The 27,396-nt window shown below is 46.0% G+C and overlaps 1 protein-coding gene across 7 annotated transcripts in view; it reads right to left on the reverse strand.

Moving 5' to 3' along the window:
• Nucleotides 1-27,396, reverse strand: part of SIL1 (SIL1 nucleotide exchange factor) — a 103,134-nt gene that overhangs the window by 44,364 nt on the left and 31,374 nt on the right. For all 7 annotated transcript variants that reach the window (XM_075510073.1, XM_075510068.1, XM_075510070.1 and 4 more), the window contains 2 exons: nucleotides 2,884-3,001; nucleotides 426-522 (listed from right to left, as the gene is read on the reverse strand). In XM_075510073.1, the coding sequence (XP_075366188.1) occupies nucleotides 426-522; nucleotides 2,884-3,001 (215 nt within the window). The remainder of the gene's footprint in view (nucleotides 1-425; nucleotides 523-2,883; nucleotides 3,002-27,396) is intronic.

Consider the following 27,396-nt stretch of genomic DNA (forward strand, 5'->3'; position numbering starts at 1 on the left):
TCTGATGGCTGATGTGTCACTAAACTGCAGATCTCGGCCCACTCCACCACTGCAGCCCCTCTCCCCCTCGACAGCCCACAGGATAATTATTACCAAGAAACACCCTGAACTGTGAGAATATACTTAAGAACTTACAAGCAGCTTGCAACACAAGGACTTTAAGTTTGAAATAAATAAAACAGACCTGAACAAAAGTTTTCCATTTTTACAGAAAACCCAGGATTAGTACAAAAATGGGTGAGAGTTTCCCAGGGAATTATATCACTAACAGGCTACCAAAGATATTTTAGGTCCATATTCACCAGAAGATTAGTCTGCACAGTATTTTCCCAAGCAATTACTTTACCCATTATGCTTCTGAGACATGGCAGGGCATTCACATCTCTGTAGTGTGCATTGCTTTAGAAACAAGGAACTCTCCTTACCTTTCTTTCTGCCTTCTCACTTTCCTTCATTTTAGCCAACACTTTTTTGAGCTCCTGGGATGTGAATGCATTTGAGTCAACATCCACCTTGCCTAGCCTGGCAGAGGAAACAAACCAAAACATTTTATGAGTGAACAATTGTATCTGTAAAATTTTCATTGTGATATACTAGCAATAGATAATGACAGGAGGAAAGGAGCTAAGAGCACTAGATTTCCATGCATCTCACTTAAAACACAGAAAAAACCCTCCACACTCAAGATTAGTCTGAGCGCTATATTTTGTGTGTTGTTTGCAGACAACTCGCCCTGGCAATCAAAAAAGGCTCCGTAATCTGCATGCCGACAAAAATCTCAAGTCCTAACACAATAAAAATAGCTGATTACTTTATGCCTCTGAATTTCATGTAGCAATATAGAAAAGCAGGAAATGTTTCAGAGGAAAAACAAAAAAGCACCACTGCACCACTAGATCATTGCTAAGGACTTGGACAGGTGTACTTGTACATGGCTTGGACGGGCATACTCTTCGCTGGGTAAAGAACTGGCTGGACAGCCGGGCCCAAAGAGTGGTGGTGAATGGAGTTTACTCCGGTTGGCGGCCGGTCACAAGCGGTGTTCCCCAGGGCTCTGTGCTGGGGCCAGTTCTGTTTACTACCTTTATCAATGATCTGGACGAAGGGATCGAGTGCACACTCAGTAAGTTTGCAGACGACACCAAGTTGTGCGAGGTGTTGATCTGCTGGAGGGTAGGCAGGCTCTGCAGAGGGACCTGGACAGGCTGGATCAATGGGCCAAGGCCAACTGTATGAGGTTCAACAAGGATCAGTGCTGGGTCCTGCACTTGGGCCACAGCAACCCCATGCAACGCTACAGGCTTGGGGAAGAGTGGCTGGAAAGCTGCCCAGCAGAGAAGGACCTGGGGGTGTTGGTTGACAGCCGCCTGAATATGAGCCAGCAGTGTGCCCAGGTGGCCAAGAAAGCCAATGGCATCCTGGCTTGTATCAAAAATTGTGTGGCCAGCAGGACTAGGGAAGTGATCGTGCCCCTGTACTTGGCACTGGTGAGGCCGCCCCTCAAATACTGTGTTCAGTTTTGGGCCCCTCACTACCAGAGAGACACTGAGGTGCTGGAGCGAGTCCAGAGAAGGGCAACGAAGCTGGTGAAGGGTCTGGAGCAGAAGTCTTATGAGGAGCAGCTGAGGGAGCTGGGACTGTTTAGCCTGGAGAAAAGGAGGCTGAGGGGAGACCTTATCGCTCTCTACAACTACCTGAAAGGAGGCTGTAGAGAGGTGGGGGTCGGTCTCTTCTCCCAGGTAAGAAGTGATAGGACAAGAGGAAATGGTCTCAAGTTGCACCAGGGGAGGTTTAGACTGGATATTAGGAAATTTTACTCCACTGAAAGGGTTATCAAGCATTGGAACAGGCTACCCAGGGAAGTAGTTGAGTCACCATCCCTGGAGGTATTTAAAAGACGTTTGGATGAGGTGCTTAGGGACATGGTGTAGTGGTGGTCTTGGTAGTGTTAGGTTTACGGTTGGACTCGATGATCTTAAAGGTCTTTTCCAACCTATATGATTCTGTGATTCTGTGACTTGCAAGCTTTAACACTGAGATCTACAGCTGAAGTGCTGATGATCGTCATACACAAAGTTAGGGCAAGGGTAAGTCCAAGTAGAAATTACACAGAAATGCTTAAAACCTGTTGTGTTGCTCTTTAAGTCAATCTCATTGGTTCAGGGAACTTATCTGAGCCATAAACACCCTTGTACAGAAAAAACGAAAGCCAACCATTGAGACATCACGAAACTAAAGAGCTTCTTCATGCTCCTAACAGGAGCAACAGGGGGAGTGAGGGAAGCAGTAGTAAATCCCACATGCTTTAGGAAAGAAAGTTCCCTGTAGTAACTAAACCTGTCTTTGTTAGGAGGGAGCCAAGGGGAAAGTCAGCACCAGTGAAACTTTTAAAATAAATTTTAAAATGTGGGTACAGGGAAAGTTATATGATCTAAGGGGAACGTTGGCAATAACTGATGTGTAAATGAATGCTGCAAGCCTGCTGACTGCCCCGAGTTAAAAACAAGGTTATCTGGCTCAACATCAACACAAACAAAGCCCCTCACAACTGCTCTGATGGTTTAAGCTCTGAAAGTAGTTTCAGACCAATTACTGCAGATGTTTCCAAGGACTAAATGTCATTCAAAGAAGCCACATTGCAAATTTAGTTTCAGCGTCATGGCATCAGAAACCACAAAGGTGTCTATGCAGATATACTCAGTGCACTTCTACTGCCATTCTGAAGGGATTGCAAAGGACAGGGCTCAGCCTTCACTGCTGAACCCTTAAACCAGCAGTTAAGTCTCAGGAAGAGACAGCAATGAGTGCACCAGGGAACCTGGCCTCTAATGGAAGACATCAATCCTGCAGCACACCCACCCCTGATGCTTTGCATCACTGTACCTTTTTCTTCTCTCTTCTCTCGTGTCACTTTTTCCATTTTCGCCATCTGGGAGCTTGGCTTCTCTGTCTCCTGTCTGCAGATTTAATCGTACATGTGACCCTGCAGGAACAGCTTGACCTGCAAACAAAGGTCAGATTATTTTAGGGCACATGCATTATTTCAGCTTTGCGCACGAAGGCTGAGCTGAAGATGCACGCTCCTACCTGACAGAAAGAGAGATAAAAGCCTTGTCCCGCATGGTGAACTGGAGCGGGCTATCTGCCGCCGACCACTCTTCCCTCCAGCAATGCCCCTTTGACTCAAGTGCTGTTTTAACCCTGCAGAGATGCCAACCTGACCCACCAAACGCATCCCCATGCAGCTGGGTTGGCTCCGTGCTGCAGGGGAGGAGGGACCCTGAGCAGAGCAGAGCACTGGCTCCCTCCTCCCTCCTGGGCCAATTCCTAAGAGAGCACTAAAACTCCACATCAGGAGCTGATTTGGAGACTATCTGGAGAAAGGGGAATTGGTTGCTGATTGGGGTAGACAGCATAAAATACAGCTGCCAAAGTGAAATCAAAGCATACTGCAGAGTACAGCCAGGTATGCTGAATATCAAGTGTACTGAGGCAAGGCTGCGTTGGTTTGGAAATATTGTATTAAAAGGAATATATGATCACTACTATCTGCCAACAAAAACACACAGAATACATTAAGCTTTGGTTTTAAATGCAGAAAAGACGGGAAATTCAGAGTGTTTTTTCTTGGTCACAATTCACCACAAGCACGTCACAATGGTCAGCCGTCGTAAAGGGACGGAGGGGTGACAGTATTTGGTTGCTTCTTCTTGATGTTGCTTCCTCTTCTTTTAATGCTAGAAATCTGCCTGCTTAGGAGAGCAGCATCACAGCTGAATGAATACGATCTTAGCTACACATGGATGGACAGACAGACACAGAGCTGCTCACGCTCGTCTCTCTCAATGAGGTTTCCCTATTCAGCCTTTCCTTTATCTGTTTCCTTTTACCTAAGATGACACCTAGAATAAAATACCACAGCATGTAGGAGACAGGTAGCATCTCCTACCAAACGGAAGCGAAGACAAGGATAATTATTTCATACAATATATGTTCTCAAAGACAAAATCCTCTAGTCTAGAGAACAACCTGATTGATCCCCCTTCTTCAAGACCAAAGAGACATTTCACTGATCAAAGGACCTGGTGCTTCCTAGAAAAGACTGGGATGTTTGTCACAATTCAGACAAAAACATTTCAAAGCCTAAAACCCTCCAGCAGGTAAAAATGCGTTTAGAAAAACCAGGAAAATCCATTTTTGGAGGATTTCCTATTAAAACACGGTGCATTTCTGATAGCTCCTCTTTCTCTCCACCATATCCTGTCCATAGGAAGCTGCATTGGTCGGATATGCGAGGGGACACACCTGATTATCTTCCTATCTTAAATTACGCAAGGACATGCTAGGTATGCCTCCTCTGCACTTGGCATGCTTTCCACCGATGGAACCAACCCTTCTCCTGCTCCTTTACTTGAGATACACAGGAGAGACATATGTCTATATGCCTCTTTAATATATATGTCTATCTAGAGGAGCATCTTCCCACTCTGAAAAGGTGAGCTTGGCAGGAATTCGCTGTGCTAGCAGAGCTGTCCCCCTCACAGGCAATGCAGGCAACACAGCTGGAACGTGCCAGTCAAAAAGGAGTTTGTAGGATCTCCACGAAAAGGACAACACCACATCTCCTCTCCCTGTTTCAGGAGACACTGAGGCAGGGGGCTGCCAGCAAGGAAAAAAAAAAAAAAAATTATAAAATGGCATTGTGTGCTGAACATAGAGATGCATGTGGATGTCATCCTCCTCCACAGCCATGAACACCACTTAGGGGAGAAAGCGAGGGACGAGCTGGGTCCTTCCCTTCCCAAAGCCAGGGGCTTTCCTCGCTGGGTCACAAGCACTGGGACAGCCCAGGTTACAACCACAGCACTCACTGAAGCAAGTCCTGAATTGTCAAGCACAGCCAGAAATAAGTGTCCCCATTAGAAGAGTACAGTATATTCTGGCTGTCGTGCTCCCGGTGCATCTGGCCACGTTAGTTCACTCAGTTGCCAGGGGAGAGGAACAAGGCTGATGGGCTTTGCTTAAAAGAAACATCAAAAGGGAAAGCAAGGGAACAGCCTCCAGAAGGGCTGAGCGACTCCTGTGTGCCCAGTCCTCCCAGTTTCTATTTTCAGCGAGCAGTAAATAAAACAAAACACAAACCCTGGCGTGCATGAGCTCACAAACCCAGTGCAACCGAATTAAGGAGGTTGCCATCAGAGAAGACACAAATCTTTCCTGCTTCTGCTTCTTCACATTTTCCTAAATGAGATTTGACCAAGACCATCCAAACCCCAGAGCAGAAATCTCAGCTCTAATGTATTTATGCAGCTTTCGTTGCTACAGGGATTTCTTCTTGCCACTGTGCACCACAGCACAGGTTCATGCCACAGCAGGACAAACATGCTGCTTTATTAAATAAAGCAAGAAAGATGTCTCTGTTTTCAGCAAAAAGATTGTCATAGTCACTTAAAATATTCCAGATGTTTGAGATGGGATAAGGTCTTCAGTCTTGTTTAGTTTGGGGTATTTTGAAGTATTATTCATCAAGTGTGTTTGAGGGCGGGTTGACTTGAATAATGTGATTAAAACTGCTGATTTAAACAAGCAAGCTGGAAATCCTGAATTTTAATCATCTTTCAATATGTAGCTTCTAGACATTTCCCTTAAAAATAGTTGATTCTCTTTGAATCCTATAATTTGATACTATTCAACAACTGGGAGCACGCACCGGAGCGATACATATGTAAGCAATTACACAGCTTCACATGCTGTTGATACAGAATCACACTCTTAATAGCTTTTTTTCCTAGATGAATTCATTTTTTAGTTATTGTTTGTATTAACTTGCATTTGGGAAATGAAACTCAATTAAAAAATATAAAAACAAGTTTACATTTAAGCAAGTTTCTGACCTTTTTTCCTCCTTGACACCTTAGAAAAATAAAAGATGTCTATCCAAACAGGTATGCATTGCATATCTGCATTACTGAATGAAGCTGAACGGTCTCACTTTCCAGAGATCTCCAAATCCTACAGCTGCTAGATCTTATCCTGTCCTACCCCCTCGCTCCTTATAAAGGGAAAGAAGACTTTCCATTCTAATTAAATATCCCAACTCTGAATCATCTACCCAGTAGAGTAGAAATAGCTGTGAAAATCCCTCCATGAACTCACAGAAAAGGCTACAGCTGTCAGAGGAGGAAGCCAACAAACTCCTTCCCCCACAACCGGTGTGTATTCTTTACCACTTAAAAACTATCCCATACTTGGAATTTTTAAACCACAATTGAAATTATTTGAATATGCATTACTGCACCAACTTGGGTTGATGGATCTAAGAGAAAGCCACAGGGTTTAAACAGGCCACCCAGCATCCCCGAAGGGGACGTGCCACCCACCAGCCCCTCAATCACAGCTCTTCACCTTGCAGCCAAAAAGATAGCGTCCAACAGGTAAAATACTTCCAGAGGATAACAATCCCTTGCCACTGCACAAATGACAAGGTATTTATTGGGAATAAATGTCAAAGCAAAGCAGCAGCGCTTGTTTTCCAAGCTGATCCTGTGGCAATGCACAGCTATGACGATGTCATCCCTGTTCTTGATTTCATCCCTTTATCTATTGGCGCCCACTGGAGCTGCAGAAGATCGGGACGGGCTTTGCTCTCCTGCACAAGCTGGAGCACAACCGCTTTCTGACTTAGACCGCTCTCCAGACAAACCATCGCCACGCCTGGGTGCTGCCAGGCGTCCAAGCATCCGCAGGCCTAAAAACGTGTGGTCTTTTGGAGGTCTTCCCGGTGCATTAGCATTCATCTTATTTGGATGTGTTCAGTGTGTCCTGAAAGTTGCTTAAAGTGATGCTGAGGAAGAATTTAATTTATAGCCCTATTCTTTTAATCTTGGTCAGCCAGATTTTTCAGACATCCGTTTATTTCTTCTTATAATATATTAGACGGAGTAACAGTACCAGAGTCTGCTTCAAGGCAGCAACTCACTCGGAGGGGTTCTGCTGACATTTATAAACTGATCCTATTTCTCTCTTGTGTTTTATGTTATCAGCTAAACCTGTCGACTTAAATTATTGCCTTGTAACCAAATCACAGTTATCTGTTATTCTGTTATGTGTACGTTTCTGAAGCTGTATACCTATATCAAGCTTCGCAGAGGTTGAAAACAACATGATAAATAAATAAACAAATTGAAAACAGAACACACTTCCACCACACTCACAACTAAGGCAAGAATCAGGCGCATTATATACAGGATAACTAAAAGCAGAGGGCTGCTGTACTGAATATGCATCAAGTAGTAATATCCAAGTAACGCCATGTCACCTTCTCTAGACCAACCAAATGACCAACTGTGTTTCCTCACTGAATGAGAAAGGCCTCATCCTGCTCAGTTCCTTTCCAGTACATTATTCCATTTAGTGCTGGCCACAAGTGGTTTTGCATCTCTGCAGAGGGACAAGGCTGAGCCCCAACTCACTACACAGCAAGAGGCAGGCATTAAAAATAACTGGGGAAGTTTTACATCAGACATAGACATGCAGATCTCATACCGAGATTGTGCAATAACTCACTATGCTCCTGGCAGCGGCCTCCCCATCCCCTACCTGCCCCTGGACCCCCAAGCTGCCCACTATCGACCTGCCCCACAAGAGAAGCCCAAGAAGGACATGAGACTCTCCCCCTCCAGAAACACCTTCCGGCACCACTTCATCCCCTATGGCAGAGAAGTGTTCCCCTGGGAAGGCTTCTGCAAGCATAAAAAAGGGTGATCCAGCTCGCAGAGGCAGATCCTCTGGTTTCTCCCCACGTGAGCATCCTCGTTTGCCATTGCAAAAATAAAATAAATCTATTAACAGTGTGAAAACAAACCCCAGTTATGAATCAGTAACCAGTTCTGCAGTTCTCAGAAATCACCTTGGTATCTGAGCAAGAGCCAGATAGCATCTACCTTTCTTTACTCTTTGTTTCTCTCGGCACAAGGGAGCGAGGGGAAAGGGACTTTCTTTCTAATACAGGCAACAGAAGAATCCACGAATCAATACGTGAATGTTCCCAGCAAAACAAACTGGCAGTGCTGCAATATTGAAAATAATAAGGCTGCACAAGACTGACAGAGCATCCACAAAAATTATCTGATGGCACTGTGCCTACTCCTTCAATAAAATAACGATTAAAAAAAACCACAAGGAGACAAATCCCAGGAAGCAGCAGAGCTCCCCTGTGCTGTATTGCTGGCACCACTGGCTCCAGGAGCCACCAGTGCCATGGGTGGGTAAATCGGAGAGACTGGGGCATCACGTGCTGGTCATGCACAGGGGGACACAATTGCCCTGGCACTCACCCAGGCTGCTGGCTCCTGCCGCGGGCTCTGCCTGGGGAGAGGACGGGATTTCACGTGAGCATGTGCTCTGGCTGCACGAAGATGCTGTCTGTTTCTCACACTGAATGCTGGGCTCAGAGGAAAACAGATGAACCAGCCCTAGTCTGATGGGGCTCGGTGCGTGCTCTGACTCTGGACTCTCCAGTTAGTGCCGTTGAGCAAGGAAGCAGCAAAGTCTGGCTTCTTTTTTTTCTACAAGGGTGAGTCATACTACTCCTTGGATTGCTTGTTATTTCAAAACAGAACATTTTTACATACAAAAGGAAGGGAAGATGTGTAGAAGACAGAGGTCAAGAAGAGATGGATTACTAATGGGAAAAGGAAGCCCAGAGCCTGAATCTCATTTTGCTACTTCCTGCCTCTTTTTCACTCATCTACAGCCTTGTGTATTAGTTTGCTTTCTGGCACTCACCCCTCCTCCCAATTAAGTGCCACTGGAAAAGGTCATTAATATGCTATATATCACCTCTTCCAGATAGCTAGTGGAGAGGTTTAACAGCATCAGACCTAGAAGCTCCCCCCAGAAGCTGCCCCAGCATCCCCCAGCATTTCCCACCGTACCTCACCCACAGCACAGGCAGTGAGACAGCTCAGACACCTGCATCCACATTTCAAGTAGAAAACTCCTACGAAGCTGGATAAAATGCTTTACAAAGCTACTTCATGTGCATCTCTTATTTCCATTAGTTCTGTACTTCTGCTAGGAAACCACAGCTGCCTGTTGAGTGCAGCACATCCTTGGAGAAGCACCATCCTGGTCCCTGCCTGGTGCTCCCTGATTTCTCAGGTCCACACCATCAGTGACAGCAGGGGCTTTAATTACCTACTGTAATTAATTATAGAGAAAACTCTTTTATAATCACTGTATATTGGCCATGTTCATGAAGTGTTCCTTAAGCACGTGCTTGTGGCATCTGTAGGGGACGGGATGCTGGATGAACCCCTTCTGTGACCCACCGTGGCCATTCCCACCATGCCACTTCTCCCAGGGGCTGCCTGCCTTGGGGCTGAAGGCAGCTGTGCTGCCTCTGCCTGCAAATGAAAAGTCCTGGTGGTGTCAGGCTGGTTTTATCACCATTATTTTGTCTTATCATTGCACCTCGACACAGACAAAGATCCTGCTGTGCAGAGGGCCGACAAGGATAAAGAGATGTCCTTCCCTGTTGTGGTTTAACCCCAGTCGGCAACTAAGCAACACACAGCCACTTGCCTACCCTTCCCCTCCCAGTGGGATGGAGGACAGAATCGGAAGAGCACAAGTAAGAAAACTTGTGGGCTGAGATAAAAATAGTTTAATAATTGAAATAAAATAAAATAATAATAAATTGTAATGAAAAGGAAAACAACAAGAGAGGGGGAGAGAGAGGAACAAAGCCCAGGGAAAAACAAAAAAACAAGTGATGCAACCACTCACCATGCACCAACTGATGCCCAGACAGTCCCCAAGCAGCGATCACTGCCCCCCCGGCCAACTCCCCCCAGTTTCTATACTGAGCATGGTGTCATATGGTATGGAATAGCCCTTTGGCCAGTTTGGGTCAGCTGTCCTGGCTGTGCCCCCTCCCAGCTTCTTGTGCACCTGGCAGAGCATGGGAAGCTGCAAAGTCCTTGACTAGTGTAAACATTACTTAGCAACAACTAAAACATCAGTGTGTTATCAACATTATTCTCATTCTAAATCCAAAACACAGCACTATACCAGCTACTAGGAAGAAAATTAGCTCTATCCCAGCTGAAACCAGGACATTCACTTCCTGGGATTATGGAAGAAACCATGAGAGAGGAGTTTGGTCCTTACAGCACAAGCAAACAACTCAAACTGCTGTTTTCCTCTGCCTCCCAGAGCATGCAGACAAATACTGAGCAGGAAGGGCCTGATCCCCAAGCCACAGATATTTAGCTCTCAGCAGCAACTCGCACCAGTGTCTTCCAGAAATGCCTAAATGTGATGAATTGTTGAGAGACTGAATCAACAGTTAAAAAAACCTCAGTAAAATCAAGGATGTTTCATGTAAGACACTAAGTTGGTTAGCTTATCTGACAAATCTTTTATATAATACTCCAAGCTATGCTAATAAATATCCTGCAATTCAACCTGTCAAAATGGTGATGTCTACATACGACATCTTCTCCAACACGGATTTTGCTCCATGCTGCAGCAGAGCAGGGACATCTGAAATGCTTTCAAGCTCACTGAGGGTCAATCCGTTCCCAGTTCAATGCCCAGCACTGCTGCTGGCAGCAAAGCCACCCCTGGGAAAACCCAAAAATCACTCCACTGATACATCACAACATAAAGTGTCACCATCTCTGCTCTTGCCTGGGGTCCTTATATGTCTCAAAGAGGCAGCACTGCTTTCTGCTGGACTTGAATCCTACTCAAACAGGGTGCAGAGAAAGGGCCATTTCCATTCCAGTTTCTCATTTAGCAAGAGAGAAGCTACTTACTGGTGCTTGCTGGGCTACTGTTTTCCCATGGCTAATGCCACAGAGATCACTGTGTGGACTCAGGGTGCTAACAGCTCTGCACAGCCAGGATTACAGGCAGACATGCGCCCACAGTAAACCTTGGGAGGACTTTCTTTCTTGCATCCTATGATTTTTAATGCCAACCGCTTGCTTGCTGCGGTAACGACCATGTCTTTAAAACACCATTCATCAGGCCTACAGCTCAAACATTTGTTTGTCTGAAAAGGGTTTTAGAGCCACTCTTTTGTCCTAGTGCTGAGAGATCTTCTCTGTAATTTGTTTCCCTCATCAGACATAATGAAAACGTTTTTAAAATGATGCCAGAATCAAATCCCTCCTTCTGCAATTCGATCCGCAGCTAGAGGAGAACAAAGCGTTGCAAGAAAGGGGCTTTCCAGTAAGTAATACTTGGTCAGACATGCAAAAGCATCAGTTAAATTTGGACACTCAGTTGGACAACCACTTATGACTGCCAATTTAAACGGATCCAGTGCTCCCCCACAGCACTGGTATTTATGTTCTCTCAACTCATCAGCAAGCGCCGGGGGCCATGAGCCCAGTTATTCAAACTGGCGGCACCCCGCAAGCACAGGGCTCTAGCTCCTAATGCCTCTTGCCAAATCCACCCGCTGCCTGTGCTTGGCTTTGCCTCCGGCTCCAGCAGCGGGAGAGCGGAAGGGGAGGGAGATGCAGGCGAACCCAGCAGTGACAGGCAACAGACCCTGGTTGACGCTGTCAGAGCAGGTCCGTTTAACACACACCTACCATTGCTGGCAGCCAAAAAGATTATTCTGCATGTAGCCCAGCCTCGTGCAAGGGCACGCACAGAGCCGAGCTAGCTGCCTGCCTAAAAACCCATCAAACCTCAACCTCTTGTGGCAAGATAACCACCGAGGATGACAAAGCCGGCTGTCACACGCAGGGCAGATCACATACTTCCTGCAAGGTGTCTGCCGCTTTCCGGGATGCTCTGAGATAGTAAGCAATGGAAGCGAAGGCGGATGCTAGCTAGGTACCTGGGAAGGAAGACTCTTAGGGAAGGAGCAACAAGAAGGCTCGAGAGAGGACATATGGTGCCTCTCTGACAGGAGTTGCTGCTGTAGCGTCTGTTGATATATCTTCTGCTGCTGCCAATATAGAAAAGCTTCATATGGCAAAAAGCTCCTTGCGACAAGTGCTTCCGCCCTTCCACCTCCCTCTCTGCAAAGGCTTCTCTCTCACTTGCACTGCAACAGCAGAAAATACACCGGGGAAAAAAAATAATAGCAGGGAAGGAGGAGGAAGGGTTGCCCTTTTGTAAAACTGGCAAAAACATATGTTTTCACTTTATAAGCATACCCTTATCTCCAGTTTCAAGCCAGTCAATTCCTTATGCATTACCACACACCCTTGCTTACAGCATGATGCATGCGCTTAGTGATTCAATACGAAGCACTCAACTTATTTTCTCTTTTGATATTGGGCTCGATTCTGTGAACTGTAGCAGTTTAGACAGTTTAATCCCACAAAGGTCTGGGCAGCAGAAGAAAAGTGGAGATCGAAGGTGTCCAGCCACACTCTGATTATTTCAGCTATCAAACGGCATGCTGGGCTGCACGGAGACTGCAGTGACCTTTGTCTCACCATGCCACCAAGTCAACATCCAAGAGAAACATTATTTACAAAAGCCAGTTTTAATCCCTCTCTGGCTCACTAAGTTATTTATCCCCAAGCCTAAACTACTTCATAATGTCACTGCAACCTGTTAAATAACTGTAATCCCAGAGGTGTATTTGTTATACTAGAAAGCCCATCTGGGATGCTGAAGGCTTATCTATGTTCAGAGAAGATCAATGCAGAATGTAGGCAGAAGGGCAAGGGGGATGACCAGAAGAATGGAGAGCCTGCCAAAATAAGATGAGGATTATATTTATTCTGCCAAATTTTAGGCATCTTGTACCTTTTTGAGCCAGGCACCATTGGCTTCTTTGCTATGACAGAGATTAGCACCTCCAGAACATCATCTTCCACATCTGTCACCCTCAGAGAGCCTCTCTTCCTCTCTCCAGTGACTGTCAGGATGGCCACCACAGATGAATGTAAGGGCAGAGAAAACCAACCCCAAAGAAACCAGCAACACAGAGGCATGGAAAGGACACAACTGCTCTCTAGGGAGGGATAATCCATCAGGACCAACACCAGGGTGAGAACCAGGAGGTCTAAGCTGGCCACGGTTAATCTGCAGTTGGTAACAAGGAGCTGAAGCTAAAATTGTGCTAAAGGAGGAAAAAGGGGCAAAAAAAGAAACTATTTTCAAGGGAAGGCTGGGAAGCTTGAGAAGAGGTCTCCATGACCAGGTCTCGGCTATCTCTGTTCCTGTCCTCAGCTTCTGTGTTTATAACTCAATCAAGGCTGAAACTGAAAAGATAGACACGTTCAACAGAGGAAAACCAAACTCCCTTCTCCAGCTATCACCGGGAGCATTTCAGGACACACTGTACTGCTGGCAAGGCGTGCAGCTTATTGACTCGGATTGCATCTCCACTCAATGCATGTCAGCTGGCTCACTGCATGCTTTCACACCAGCAGTCGCAGTAACATCCTGGCACCAACATCTCCCCGAGCCTAAAGCACCCCCCAGAGCCAAGAGAGCCCAGGTCTGCACACAGGTGGACAACGTTTCCCTGGGCCTAGAGCATCCCCCAGAGCCAAGAGAGCCCAGGTCTGCAGACGGTTACACAACATTTCCCCGATTCAACGCTGAAAGGTGCCTGATCTGAACCGCCTGGCTGCGAGACTAGCAGAACATATTAGATAAACTTGCCTGCCAGCTACACTGCCAAGCTATAGTGAGAACGAATTTGAATAATAAAGGTGGAATAAGAAGATGCCTTGGAGAGAATGTTGGTATAGTGCTTTCCTAAGCTTCAATTTAAAGCCTCGTTTCTACAGCTAATGCAGTCGTAGGGAACATTAACCTAATTTTTGTCAAGAGAACTTGTCAACACTGCAGTATTTAAGACAGACGCTAAGGACTTGTTTTATATTGCAGATAGATCACTAAGAAAGAAAGTAGTTGTGCCACACTTGGTTCACAGGAAAATAAATTGACATTCTCCCTGGGCCTAATCAGGGGATGCTGTTTTATAACACCGCGCGTGCAAGCAGCCTAACGTTTTATCAGTGTGCAGACTGCAGCTGAGATCAGCTCCAAATCCACCACGGGGTTAGATACAGGAACCCACAGGGAGGTGCTTTAGATGGGCCATCACTAGAGATGGGCACCCAGGGACACAGAACCTGTCATTTCCCTTCCACAGATATTCAGTAACACATTTGGTCCAACTCCTGAAGGGTTCAGTCCTACTGACAGTGTTCACCAGTTGAGCCACAACCAGTGGACTATGATTTCAGGGCTAAGGGGAGAAAACTGGTGGTAGAAGTAGCGAATCGGCTTTGCCTCCTCAGGGGTTCAAGTAGGAGGTCAAAATCGAACTTGCCTAGCCTGATTTTTAGAGATGCTCGATGGGCAAGTCAGCAGAAAGCAAAGAAAAGAGACGCTGTACCCTGCATCTTTAGAAAAAAGAATGTTTGCATGATCCTGCTCCCACCATACCCCGCTTTAAAGAATTAAAACATTCCCGGGAGCCCGGATGCATTAATGCTGGCACAGCTTCATGCTTCCCACATGCCAGCCGCAGAGCTGCATTTGCAGTGGGTCCAGGAGAACAATGCTGGTTCCATGGCATAAAGGCCAGTCCGAGACTTGCAGCTTGTTCAGTGCAAAGTTGAAAATGCCCTTTTATTTGCAGTCATCACTTGGAAGTAACAGCAGAATAACCTTGGCTTTGGAACAGAAATCAGCTTGTGGAGGAAGCCTGTGGGAGCACGACCCCTGGGCTGCAACTCACAGGCAGGAGGGTGGCTCTGCTCTGCTATGGATTCTGCACTCACAGAAGAACTAAATCCTTACAACAGCCAGAAATGTCCCTCGGGAAGGAAATCCTTTCAAAGATAAATCAATAACTCAGTGTAATTTTAGCATGCAGCCAGGAGAATTTACATTGCCAGGAAGGCTGAGAGCTCTGCCATGGAGACAGAGCCACAGCATCACCAAACAGCCCTACAGCAGTCCCCTGCACGGGAGCTCAGGCTCCAGGTGTTTACTGCAAAGCCAGGAGCCTGGGCTCTGCCGTGCCAGGACCTCTACAGAACCAAAACAAAACAGCAGCAGCAGGGATGTGGTATGGCAAGACTCCCTTGTGACAAACCTACCTTTCCCCAGTTGTGCCCCAGCTGCCTTCCTCTGCACCAGCGTGGCTGCTCTCCACAGTTGTGGCAGCGCTGGCAAATGCTCCTGGATCTTACAGGGTAAGAGGCATGCAAATACAAAACACGAGTTAAAACAGGCACGGGAGTCCAGGGGGAGTGCTACAGCCACAGCCTTCCCCCCTGGCCAGGGTTACAGGGGTTCCCACCAGCCAAACCACCCGCAAAATATGGTGAGACAGTGAAACCCTGCAGCACACACTGTGATTAACGAGACTGCAATTTACATAATTATATTAATGCAAAGTACACTTGGACCAATAAGTTCAAGGAAACTAATGACTCTTTATAGCAGAGTTCAACACTGAGCAGTAACTCTAGCAAAAAGAAAAAAAAAAAAAGGGACCCTAATTATTCAGTAGTTCCTCTCCTCCCAGATTCTCAGGGTCAGCTTGGAGGAGAAGGTGGCCTGAATTATATTTTCATTTCCAGAACATCAACAGAATTGCTAAGTAAGTTTCAGCAGCAAGGTCAAAGCCTGCCCACAGTTATATATGCCATCCCCCTCCCAACTCCCAGCTCCAGCAAACAGCAGCACTGCTGGACCCAGGAAGATCTCAGCCTGTCCGTGTCTGCTACGAGCATGTTTAAAATACCCGTACTCTGTGCTGCTCCTCCAGAGACATGGTACCAGTGTCTCTGCCATCTTTTTGCTCTGGTCCCCAGCATGGATAGATAAACTATGGCAACTAATTCCTTAGAAGCTAAAACTGGCCTCCATGAAGTGCAGCATGTTTTACATGTCTAGGAGTTGAACGTTACTGAAGATAAGCCTGACAAGCAAACACCCCAATCCAGCTAGCAGCAATTTACTGTATACCCAGACCACCTACATTCTGCATGTTCTTGCAGCCAAAGCACCCGGCAGACATGTAGCCTGTGCTGCCAATGCACAGAGGGCTCGGAAGCAGCCTGCCCACAGGAAGGTCAAGCAACAAACACGTCCATACATGCCTGGAGAGCCCTGGAGCGGGACTTCTCACCACTTTGCTTCACAAGAGCTTGAGGCATGTGCAAACCCTCTCTACACAGAAAACTTCTGATGCTGCTCTTTCCCTTTCGTGCTTTTAGGACTTGCCATGTGCACACACATACGGTCCTCTGTCCTCTTCAGCACGCACTCTTCCCATGCTGCAGCCCACCTGGAGTAATAGATGCATTTTGGAGCGCCTGTGCTGGCCACAGCCATGTCACTCCTCACACCCTCCTTCAGTCCCACCAGGCTCTCAAACAGATGTGCTCATGCTCCATGAACACTTACATGCTCCAAGTGCCTATATCTGCAAATCCAACTTTACAGCAGCTACAGATGTGGCCTGTGCTTCCATATTATTTCATCGAGACTTGGACTTTGCACCTCTGAAATGCCAAGACCTGTTAGCAGAGCTGATCCAAGGGGCAATGTCAGAGCTCATGCCGGCACTGATCCAAAGAGCTGAAGATGTATTATGACCACCCCAAACAAAACCAGGACAACCTGTTAAGCTCCTACGATGCAGAACACGAAGGTTCCCAAGAAGCCAGGGAAGAACAATTCTACAAAGACTACACAAAAGAGGAGACCTCACAAGCGTACCTCCATATCCGATATAAAACCAAAATCAAAACCACAGTTAAATGAATGGTCACAAATTCAGTGTCTCAAGATTGCACTCATGGGCTACAAGCCAGCAAAGCTCTCCTGGTAGCTTCCAGGCTCAGCAGCAGCATCCTGCAAGAGGGAACATGCAAAAAGCCAACTCAGTGATGATCGGGAAGACACATATAAAGTAATCTGTCACATGGCAATCTGTGTGCACCCAAATGTCCTGCAACACAATTAGAAATCAATAGCAAGATGCCAAAACCCTCAACCACACAGTAAAATATAAAGAACACTTGTAATATTGATTTTAAAAGTGCCTCAGAGAAGACAGTTGCGAAGAAGCCTGAGAAAGCAAAGCAAAATGCCAGAATTGAAGCCTTTTTCTCCTCAAAAAGACATTAATAATGGATTTTCAATGCAAGAAGAAAAACTGAAACCCACACCAGATTTTCCTGGTAATAACAGCTTTCTGCAAAGCCCAACTATTAATGTAACAGGGACGTCCATCAATCAAGCACACAGAAAGTACTTCAAGAGCTAAAAAAGGAGCAAGCAAGCATCTACTTTTGGCAACTTAAATTTTGCCCTTAAGCGCAAGGAACATAATAAATTATCGGAAGGTTGGACTTGAACTCATTGTCTTCCACCCTGGAGAGCTAAATGCTGAGGATGGGGGTAAAGGTATACAAACGCGCCGCTGCTGTGATTTGTGCCTGACAGAAAATTGGAGCAACAGGCACAATTTCATTTGTAGACTGAGGAACTCTTGAAAAACGCCAGTGCCATTCTCAGCACCAACAAGGCAGTGAGCTCCCAACAGCAAACGAGTGGCAACACCTGCAGAGAAGTGACAGTGAACTATTCTTCGAGCCCGTGGCTTTAGCGACAACCCTTTTGTCATTAAGGAAGGTCTTGGGAACCCTTCTCCACCTTCAGGCTCCCTCAGCCTGTCCAAGACTGCCCACACACTGGAGCAGTACCAGGGTGGGATGACAAGACATGCAAACTTGCTCCAAGATGACAGTCGCATCCCTCCTCACTACGGCTCTTCTCTTCCCGTTGCCGCACGCTGCCTGCAGGAGGCTGTGGTAATTAAGGCAGGTCATCGGTGCCTGCATTTCCCAGTGCTCTGATCAAGCAACGCTTCACATTTAGGGTCCATCCGCCCAGACGAGCACTGACTGCGGTGTTAGCAGCAAACCTCAGAAAAGCTGGATTTACACCAAAAAACCCAGCTGCCAAAGAAAGTAATTGGGGTGCCCCTATACCTCCAATATTTCCTCTTTTTTAAAAACACGGTAGGTCAAAACAAGTGCTGGAGATAATGAACAGAATTTACTGATTCAACCAGAAGAAGCTGCAGGCATCGCTGCAACTAAGTCTTAATAAATTCTGAAGAGTGACACTATAAAATGACATTATGGAAGTCTGTATTTATTGTCTCCCCATGGTTTCTGTATCCAAGGTGCCACATTACACTTAATAACAGTTTTTCTCCCCAGCTGCCAGTGTTGCAAATCCTGCCTGACACCTGGCAAGCTAACAATTGGGGTTAACCCCCCCCCCCCCCCAAATACACACTTCTCCACCCAATATGTGTGGCGTGAACAGGGATAAATTATTAAACCAGTACTGCCCAGGCAATGCACAGGACAGTACAGACTGTTTCCTTGCCTCTCAGGTGTGTGGCTCTACAAGGCTCACTGAGATGCAGCTGGAGGGTATTTTTGTCCCTCTCCACCGATGGAAGTGATGCAGACAAGGAGCAGCTGTTATAGGAAGGTACCTTCACACACAGCCTCGTTTCAGAGCAGAAGCACGCCAAGAACGGCCCAGCACCACCACCACCACGCAGTCCCCAGGAGTGCTGCCGGGCTGCACCACAGCCTGCACCAGCAGAGCAGCCTCGCCAGCAAGCTCCTGCCCCGTGTCACAGCAAGTTCTGTGCGAGGCATCAGGAGGTCCTCATGGAAAGCCATGGAGAACCAGGGCCCTCTGGTTCCTCGTGCCAGAACTGCAGGAAGTCTCCCCTTCCAGAGTTCCCAGCTCAGCTACCACTGTGAAGTACACTTCAGTGACCCCATATCTGGCTTTTAGACCGTGGATACAATCTCTCTCAAGTGTGGTCTTCATAGAGTGTCTTGTTTTACCTGTTTGTGTAGTATTCCTAAATCTGCAAGAAAATCACCTTTGCACTCAGGCTGTACCTGGGCACTGCCTTGGGTTGTGGATAGATACTTGACAAGTATAAAGATGCTATCATCCCATCCTGTCTGTATCTTCTGCACTGCAGAGGATACAAAGGAAGTCACATGAACCACCTCTAGTCCACTTCAGAAAAAAGAAAAAAAAAAAAACCCAAACCAAAAACAAAAAACCAAACCACACTAACAAAACCCCACACACAAATCAGTTTATCAAGCAGAGAGCAAACAGTAAAAATAGCCAGTGTAGGTGGTCTGACCTAACCTGAGGATCTTTGTTGGAGTGGATGAAGGAGAGCATACACATTTCCTCCTCATAAAGCGGTTGCATTAACACTTCTGACTGACACAGCTTGATTTGGAAGAGCCTTGGCTCTTTCTCCTCTCCTGCTTGCCAGCAAGACTGGGCTTTCCCCGCAGGTGGCAGGATGAGGTACAAGCTCTCCTCTGTTGGCAGCCTCATTCTGCTCCTCCTTCAGGACATGTCCTTTCCACTTCAGGACGTAATCCACCCAAATGCTTGGAGAGCACCTGATGACATCAAAGTGGGTGGAAAGATGATAAAACAGGGCTCAAGTAAAAAGCCTCTTGGCTTATACTCCAGCAAAGGCTCTGGTCCCACGAGGTGCCTTCAGTCTAGCTCCTGGCTCCAGCCTTCCTGGACCAACATCTCCCCAGTAGCTCGTCTCAGTAATCACTTTCTGCTGCCTCTCTTCAGAGAAGTCTCCAGCAACTCTTCCCATGTTTGCTCCATTCAGGTTTCAGCTGATGTTAGCAAGGGGAAACAGTCAGCATCACCACCAGGATCTGGAGCTCTCTGTGGAGGCCATCATGAGATCTTCTGTCTTAACAAAGGCACTGCCATACAAAGTCACAGATTGGTCGAGGCTGAAAGGCACTTCTGGAGATCGTCCCGTCCAACCCCTGCTCAAGCAGGGTCACCTCAAGCAGGTTGCCCAGGACCGTGTCCAGTTAGGTTTTGTACATCTCCTAGGATGGAGACTCCCCAACCTCTCTGTTGGAGTTGACCTTCTCCAGTGTTCAATTGCCCTACAGTAAAACAGATTTGTCTATGTTTAAACAGAGTTTCTTCTATTTCAGATTTTGCCGTTGAAGTCCCTCCGAAGGGCAGCATACCCATCGGGTGCAGCAGGCACTCCTCCCAGCTTTGTACCATATAGTCTGTAAATACCTTCACAATACCTGTAAAAGCCTTCACAATTTGCCACCTCATTACAGCTCTAGCTAATTGAGATACAGAGAGGTCTAATAATTTTTGCATATTATCGGCTGCAGAACAGTGAGATAACTATAATTAGTAGCAACCTGGTTAGCAGGTTAAATGATAGTATAATTAATGAAGAACAGGTGGGCTTTGTTTCAAATAAGAAAAGCAGCAAGTTATATCAAAATGTAAATGCATCTTAAAATACAGTCTTGGTGATAACTTAAAGGTGCTTTTAGAAATACCACCAGACAGAAACTGAAATATTTCTCTTGGGCTGAATGACAAATCCTAAAAATAAAACCTGGTCTGGGGTTAAAATGTAAATTGTTGATTAGATCTATTTATTCACACCCTGCAGTGATGGGAGAGACATGCAGCTTAATATTTCTCCTTTTACTTTGCAGGATCATAGGCACATTCCTGCTATTGCCATTGCCGCTTGCAAGGTCTTTGCAACCCTGGTTGATCTCCAGCAGAAGAATAGAAGAAATACCAGGTGACAGATTGCATACATTAATTCAGTATTCAGATAACATCCTATTGAAGTGAATGACCCAAGCAAAACTTCCTGCAGTCTTAAGGAGCAGGCAGAAAATCAGGAGAGAGGTAAAAGAATCTCTGGACTGAAGAAAGATCTTTTGAATCAGAAATGTTATCCTTAATTAGAATTTCCAAACACCACCACGCTTAATCCTTCCAAAATGTAAACACATAATAAAAAATTAAACTTGAATATAGTGTTGTAAGAGTTCTTGCAATAAATGGAAATTAGTTCTACAAAACACCAAGACAGACCCAAAGAGATTACATTTCTTTCCCAAGCTTATGCTGGTAAAGGAGAGCTGGAAAAACAGAGCTATATTTATTTTTTAACTCAGAAGCTTCCCTGAGATGCTAAAGGAAGCTTTTTCAGTAAAGCGGAGACATTTGTTTCAGTGTGCGTTCAAGTAAGAACAAATGCAAAACAAGCTTCTAGTCCTCAAGAAACATCAAATAGCTTTTTTAATTTACATCCCAAATTCATTGCAGATTCTAAAATGAATGGAGGGCAAAGATCAGAGAAAATGTCTCACTAAATCAGGACAGCATGATGGATATTCAGAGTTTTCCTCAGAAGAGCAAGGTGCTTTTAAGCCAGAATGGAGGAGGCAGAGCATACCTCCGAAAAGGGTTTGTGGAAAAAGAGGATCTGTTGCTAGTGTGACTTATAAAGAAATATGTGGAAAAATTAAAAAAAAAAAATTAAAATAGCTGCAGCCACATCTGAGTAAGAGTGCTAATTTGCCGGCGTGAACTGTGAAGGACCAGGATGAAATATTCCTTGCAGGAGCCATTTGACTGTGTGTTGACTGCCTGAAAAAAAAACTGACTTTGTGCTCACCCACCTAAAATAATTTCTGTAGAAATTTTAGTAAGTGGGGTCTTGGCGCACATGCAGACTGTGGGGGAGACTGCAGGAAGGAATGGCCAGAGCAGGACAGTGGGAAAAATATTTTCTTCCTAATCATGAAAAAGATAACATTGTGAAACTGTGTTTTAGTGATGTACATGGATCTAGACTGAACGCCAAAGAAAAGGAGGGTATAGCTCCCAGAGCCAGATGTTTTTGTAACAACTGTCAAACACACACCAGGGACCACAAGCTCCTGGAGCATATGGCCACATATGTGTCCTGGGAAAAGGGTTCAGAAATGGTCATTCTGGCCACAGGGTGTATGGTACTATAGTTCTGCGTGGGCTAAACAGCACTTCTGCTCCAAGAAACCTTCAATGAAGGCAGGCAGTCTGGATGCGGAGCCAGTGATGCTAAAGGGACAGATGTGGAAGGAATTGAAAAGACGGTGCATGCCTTTGGGGACAAGGCAGACCACCTGCCTCCATCACAGCCAACCTCAGCCAGCAAATGAGATAAAATACAGGAGAGTGGTCTGAAAACACAATGCCTGCATTATATCAATAGGTCAGAGATTAATTTATGAAATTACATAATAAAATTACAAATGTAGAAAAAAAAATCAACTCTGCAGGAAGGCCTGACCTCTAGAGCTAACTGCCAACCTCTCCAAGAGTGCGTGGTCAAACATGTCCCGCAGTCCCACGAGCTGCGCTGCTCTGCTGTCATGCCACAGCCTGGGAGAATAACTCCCAAACCAGGAAAATAATTGCTCTGGGAGCCTTCTGTCACCAAAGGAGAGAGAAGGACTGTTTCAGAAGGTGATCAGGAGGCACTGAGCTCTACTGGCACAAGGAGGTTTCCCTCGCAGCTCAGAGCTTATGGTGTGCAGCAGCAGCCTCTCAACCAAATGGCTGCAGCGGGTGCTGGATGATTTGTCTGATCCCCAGCATCCATGATGGTGCTTTGGAGGGAATTCAATGCTTTCATGGCTGTGAAGCAACCTCCAGGGTTTCATGGGGATGGTGGTCCGACCCACGGCTAAGCAAGCACGCGTTGCAATGCTTGGAAGGCTTGTCTCACAAAACAGCATCATGCATTTGAAGTGTAAGGGAGTTGCTCTGATTATATTCAGTCAAACCTTCAGAACCATTTAAGTGACTCTGGAGCTAAAGTCACACTTTTTAAAAAACACTTTCCTGTAACACCCGATAAAAATGTTGGAGCCAAGGTCCTGGTCTGGCTTGCTTGCTCTGGAAGGAAGAGGGAAGATACTCAGACTGCAAATTCAAGATAACCAAGACTGTATGCACTCCCAAAATGTTTTCCAGGAGGGAAAACATTTTTCTTCCAAAGCACTGTTACAAGCTTGAAATAAATGCGCAGACGGTTAGATAAAGGCAGAGATAAAAATAGGCCCATTATTAAATACCTCTTCTTTAATGAGGTCCATCCTTCTAAACAGTCACATAAAGGTTATTAATGTTATTACAGAAAATATAGCATGATTGCATATAAAACCATAGCAAGATATTCCTCATCACCTAGAACACATTTAAGCATCTCTTAGCAGCTCACATGCTCACAGCATCCGTGGTTTGACAGAAAGAAGATAAAAGGGAGGAATGAGAGATCTCCTCTCTGGGAAACAGTCTCTCTTCTTTCAAAGCACTTTTTCCCCTCCAAACAATGTAAATTTAACCACGTGAATGATTCCCACTGCTTATGTCTACTGCTATACAGCTGATATACTTAATCTCTTTGCTAATGCTACACTTACATTATAACAACACCAGTCAGAGCATCATTAAAGCTAAGTTCAAAAATATTTTGAAAAATGCAGCCTAATTTCCTCCTGTTGCACAAAAAAAGCCGCCTGACTCTCAAACACCTCCATCACCTGGTTTATGACCATTTTATAACTAACCTGTAAAACACTGTGGAGTCATACGCACAACTAGCAGGAGTCATGGATTGTCTCATGTGAAAATACATCATTACATCCTTGTTTCAGTTATGCCCGACATCCAAGCCCATGGCTATGTGTTAGAGAAGCTGCAAACTTTTATCTCAGCTGCTCAGAAGTGCAAATAGTTTTCGGCAGTACATGCATCACTACATGCAAGACTTTATATAACCGGCTTGTTTAATGGAACCAGTAACACCACAGCCAGTAAGGGACAGCATTTATCCTGATTCACCGAAAGCCCATCTCGGTCCCGCTCTGCTCCTAAACCTGAACAATCCAAATAGCAAATTTAGAGGTTTTTCTCACCAACACTGCTGCTGCCAGGATACCAACAGTTCCTGAAGTGACTGAAAACAATGGAAGTTTTATCGGGGGTGGGGGAGGAATTGGCTCCCAGTTCACTTCACAAATACTAAACCTGACACCCTCATGGACGTGCTGGGAAAACAACAGCTGCAAAACTTCCCAGGTCAAGGAGAAGCAGATAGGAAACACAGGGAAACAACCCTGTGGGCCAGACCAGTGCCCGGCCACGCTGAACAACCGCTCCACTGAGCAACACCTTCCCACCCATCCCACCGCTCCGAGCGGCGCTGCGCTGGGGCTGGGCACAGCACCAATCCCTGCAATTACGCTTAATTAAAACCTGCAAGTTAAGTGTACTGACACACAGCAGTCCATTTCTGCCCAGTTCCCAGGAATGATTTAGTACGAGGAGCTATGCAGTTCTGAGGTCCCACATTATTAAAATTTAAATATATCTATACTGCATTTACAACACGCTACAAAATATATAATCAAACCTGCGTTACTACACTTGTCAAATTAGAGAAGCAGAGTGCTTTTTATAATGTGGGAGGGTTGGGGGGGGGGGGGTGTTTTGTTTTGTTTTGTTTTTTAACGTGCACATTCAGCTACTGGCCTATAAAGTTCTGTTATTTGCTACAATTTCCCATTTCTTAGTGTGAATGACAAAAGTTCTGTAGTTCTGTCATCTCCTGGAAAAGGTCAGCTTTGTGCCCAAGGACCCAGCCCAGTAACGTTCATGGTTGTTTCACAAATGTTTCAACTATACGGGTCCAAAGCCACCTACACCAGCATCTCGTCAGGATGCTGGCAGCGGCTCCCAGCAGCTCACAGCACAGGGGACAGCCAGCCCATACCTGCCTTGCAGCCAGGAAGCCATCCTGCTCAGCGTGCAGCGCTGCATTGCCCTTGTCTGCACATTGAAGAGACGGCTTGACAAGGACCAGGTGTACATCCCTGGTGGGCACCCTGTGACTTCCCACCTCAGGGAACCTGCCAGTAAAGAAAATCCAAACAGATAACACAGAACAAGGCTGGAGACAGGTAACAGCACTGCCCTCATCTGCACAGCTGAGCTGGAAAGACTCTCGTACAGACAATATCTCCATGCCCAAAAGCTGGCATCCTTCAAACACTCCCTACTCAAATAGAGGCTTGAGATATCTCCTGTCTGCACGTTCTCCAAGTGTCTCTCGAGCAGTCCCAATCCTGCCTCCTACCAACAACAGGCAGGGAAACACTGTTATCCCTCTTAGATGCATCAGGAGTAAGACATGGAGAATTTGCTTTGTTTTACACGTCTGTCCTCCAATGCCCCACACCAGAGCCAGAAGCAGAACGTGAAGCTTCAGCTCTGGCACTTCTGCCAGAGAAGACTTTCAGTGTAAGGAGTAATTAAGCCCAAGCCAGTGTTAGGGAGACCATGCATCCTGTGATGTGAAGGTGAGAAGTCAAGGAAAGCCCACGAGGACGGGGAAGCTGAGAGAGGAGAGCATGAAGGCACGTGGCAATAAAAAGGAGGACAGGCATGAGATACATTTAAGATATCAAAAGCCTCGTATGCGAGAGGTCAGATGGAAAACAAGCAGAGGGAGTGCTACCAGTGGCCATAGCTCTACCACCAAGCACCAAATGTTCGCAGTTGCTCTCAAGACTGCCTGGGCTTTCCTACCTGCTGTAATCACCCTGCAGCTATCCCTGTTGCTGACCAGAGAAGATTATAATGACTCCACATTTGAGATTTTTCCCCTCTGCACATCGGTAACAAGTTATTTTAAAAACAAAACAAAAACAACTTGAAAAGAAGCATTTCATCTGGTATAAATGAGGTTTTTAAAATCCCATTTGCCTTCCCTCTTCATGCAAATCTGTGCTGATCTGATGAGGCTCCTATTTCCTGGATTACACATGTCAAGCTTTGCAAAAATGAGCATACCCTGGTGGTTTAATGCCATATTTCACAGCCCTCTCTCGCCCATGCTGACATAAATATTTCAGAGACCTGCACACAACTGTTTGACTTAGGTCTAGGTCACCGAGAAGCCAATGGTTTGGACAGATTCATTAATTCAGCAAAGCAATTAGCAGGAGTCAGCACAGCTCAGGACATCCCGGTGAAAGGCAGGAGCAAGATATCCACCGACGAGGTGTAAGGAAATCCTCGCCAGCCACCGCATCACCCATACAGGCTGTGGGACAGGCCTTGGCACGGACTCCTGAGCCAAAAGGATCCCTTCCTGCCATTGCCTTCTCCCCCCAGCTTTAAAAACCTCTTCTTGGCTTAGAACAGTACTGGTTCATTCAGACGCTGAAACCTCTTGAAAGACAAAGACTGGCAATGGAACTAGACCAAGTTATGTCCCATCCCGAGTCCTGCTCTTTCTAGCAAAACCACGGAAAGTCCATCAAAGCAGCTTCTGAAATTACCTCCCCAATGTGAATGCTTTCTTTGAGAACTGTGTTTCCATACACGTAAAACAGAGAAAGCAGCCTGAGGACCCTTGGAAGCTGCAGCAATGGATATTTAAATGCTAAGCAATGTATCATCAGCTCCCCGCTGAACATAAGATGGTTTCAACTTTGCAGAAGCAGCAACAACAGCATGTTCACATCAACTTCGCTCTGGCAGTTTGATCAACAGCGGCAGTCATGGCTTCTTATTTTTTAACTGCAATATAATCAGGCACTTAGGAAATGACTCTGAACAGTACAAATGCTATAGAGTAACTGCAGGTATCAGCACAGCGCTCTGCAAGACAGAAGTTTAACCACAGCTAAAGGTACAGGCCAGCCGAGCTCCTGTAACACATGCTCTGCCTGGCTAGATACTGAGACATGCTATCCAAACCTGAGAAAGATCCAATGCTGCAACATTTCAACTGCCAATGCAAGATTTTGCTCCGTTTCTCCAGTCTTCAGGGAGCTGCTCTGAACCAAAGGAAGCTTTTCTGTGCTCCACTGTTGGCTCCTCTCAAATGGAAAGCATGCAGAGAACACTGTAAATATTTTAATATTTCAGGCAGATGAGGGTCTCGCTTGGTCCATCTGTATTTGGAAACTAGACACATTAATTCCCAACTTCAAACTGCCAGCTGAGAAACCAGCCAGCAAGTTTCTGCTGCATCAGGGAGCAGGAAAGTGCTGCTGCCACAGAGGTGGACAGAGCCCATCTGCAGAGGCACTGCACAGCCCAGGCTACCTGCAGCACTGGTCACTGCCGAGGAGATGTTTAAACCCCCTTTTTCTTTCCCAGTGGAACCCTTGCCTCTTATGTCCTTTTTCTTAATCTTCACAGCAATGTCTTCTCAGAAGAGCCACTTCTGACCCTAATGTTGGGTGGAAAATCTGCTGGTCAGTGATGTGGTAAAATGGTCAGAGCAATCCAACTTTCAATCATCATCAGGAATGCTAAAGGGAACAGAGGGAAACAAGGTGCCCAAATAACAAAAGGAGGTAATTCCTGGGAAATGAAGCATTCATGTGCTCTAGAATGTTGCATGGCAGATTTGAAGGTCACTTACAGATGTGGAAGAAATGCTTTTATATACAGAACCCCGAA

The sequence above is a fragment of the Mycteria americana genome, chromosome 8 (genome assembly GCF_035582795.1).
Source record: "Mycteria americana isolate JAX WOST 10 ecotype Jacksonville Zoo and Gardens chromosome 8, USCA_MyAme_1.0, whole genome shotgun sequence".
Taxonomy (NCBI): domain Eukaryota; kingdom Metazoa; phylum Chordata; class Aves; order Ciconiiformes; family Ciconiidae; genus Mycteria; species Mycteria americana.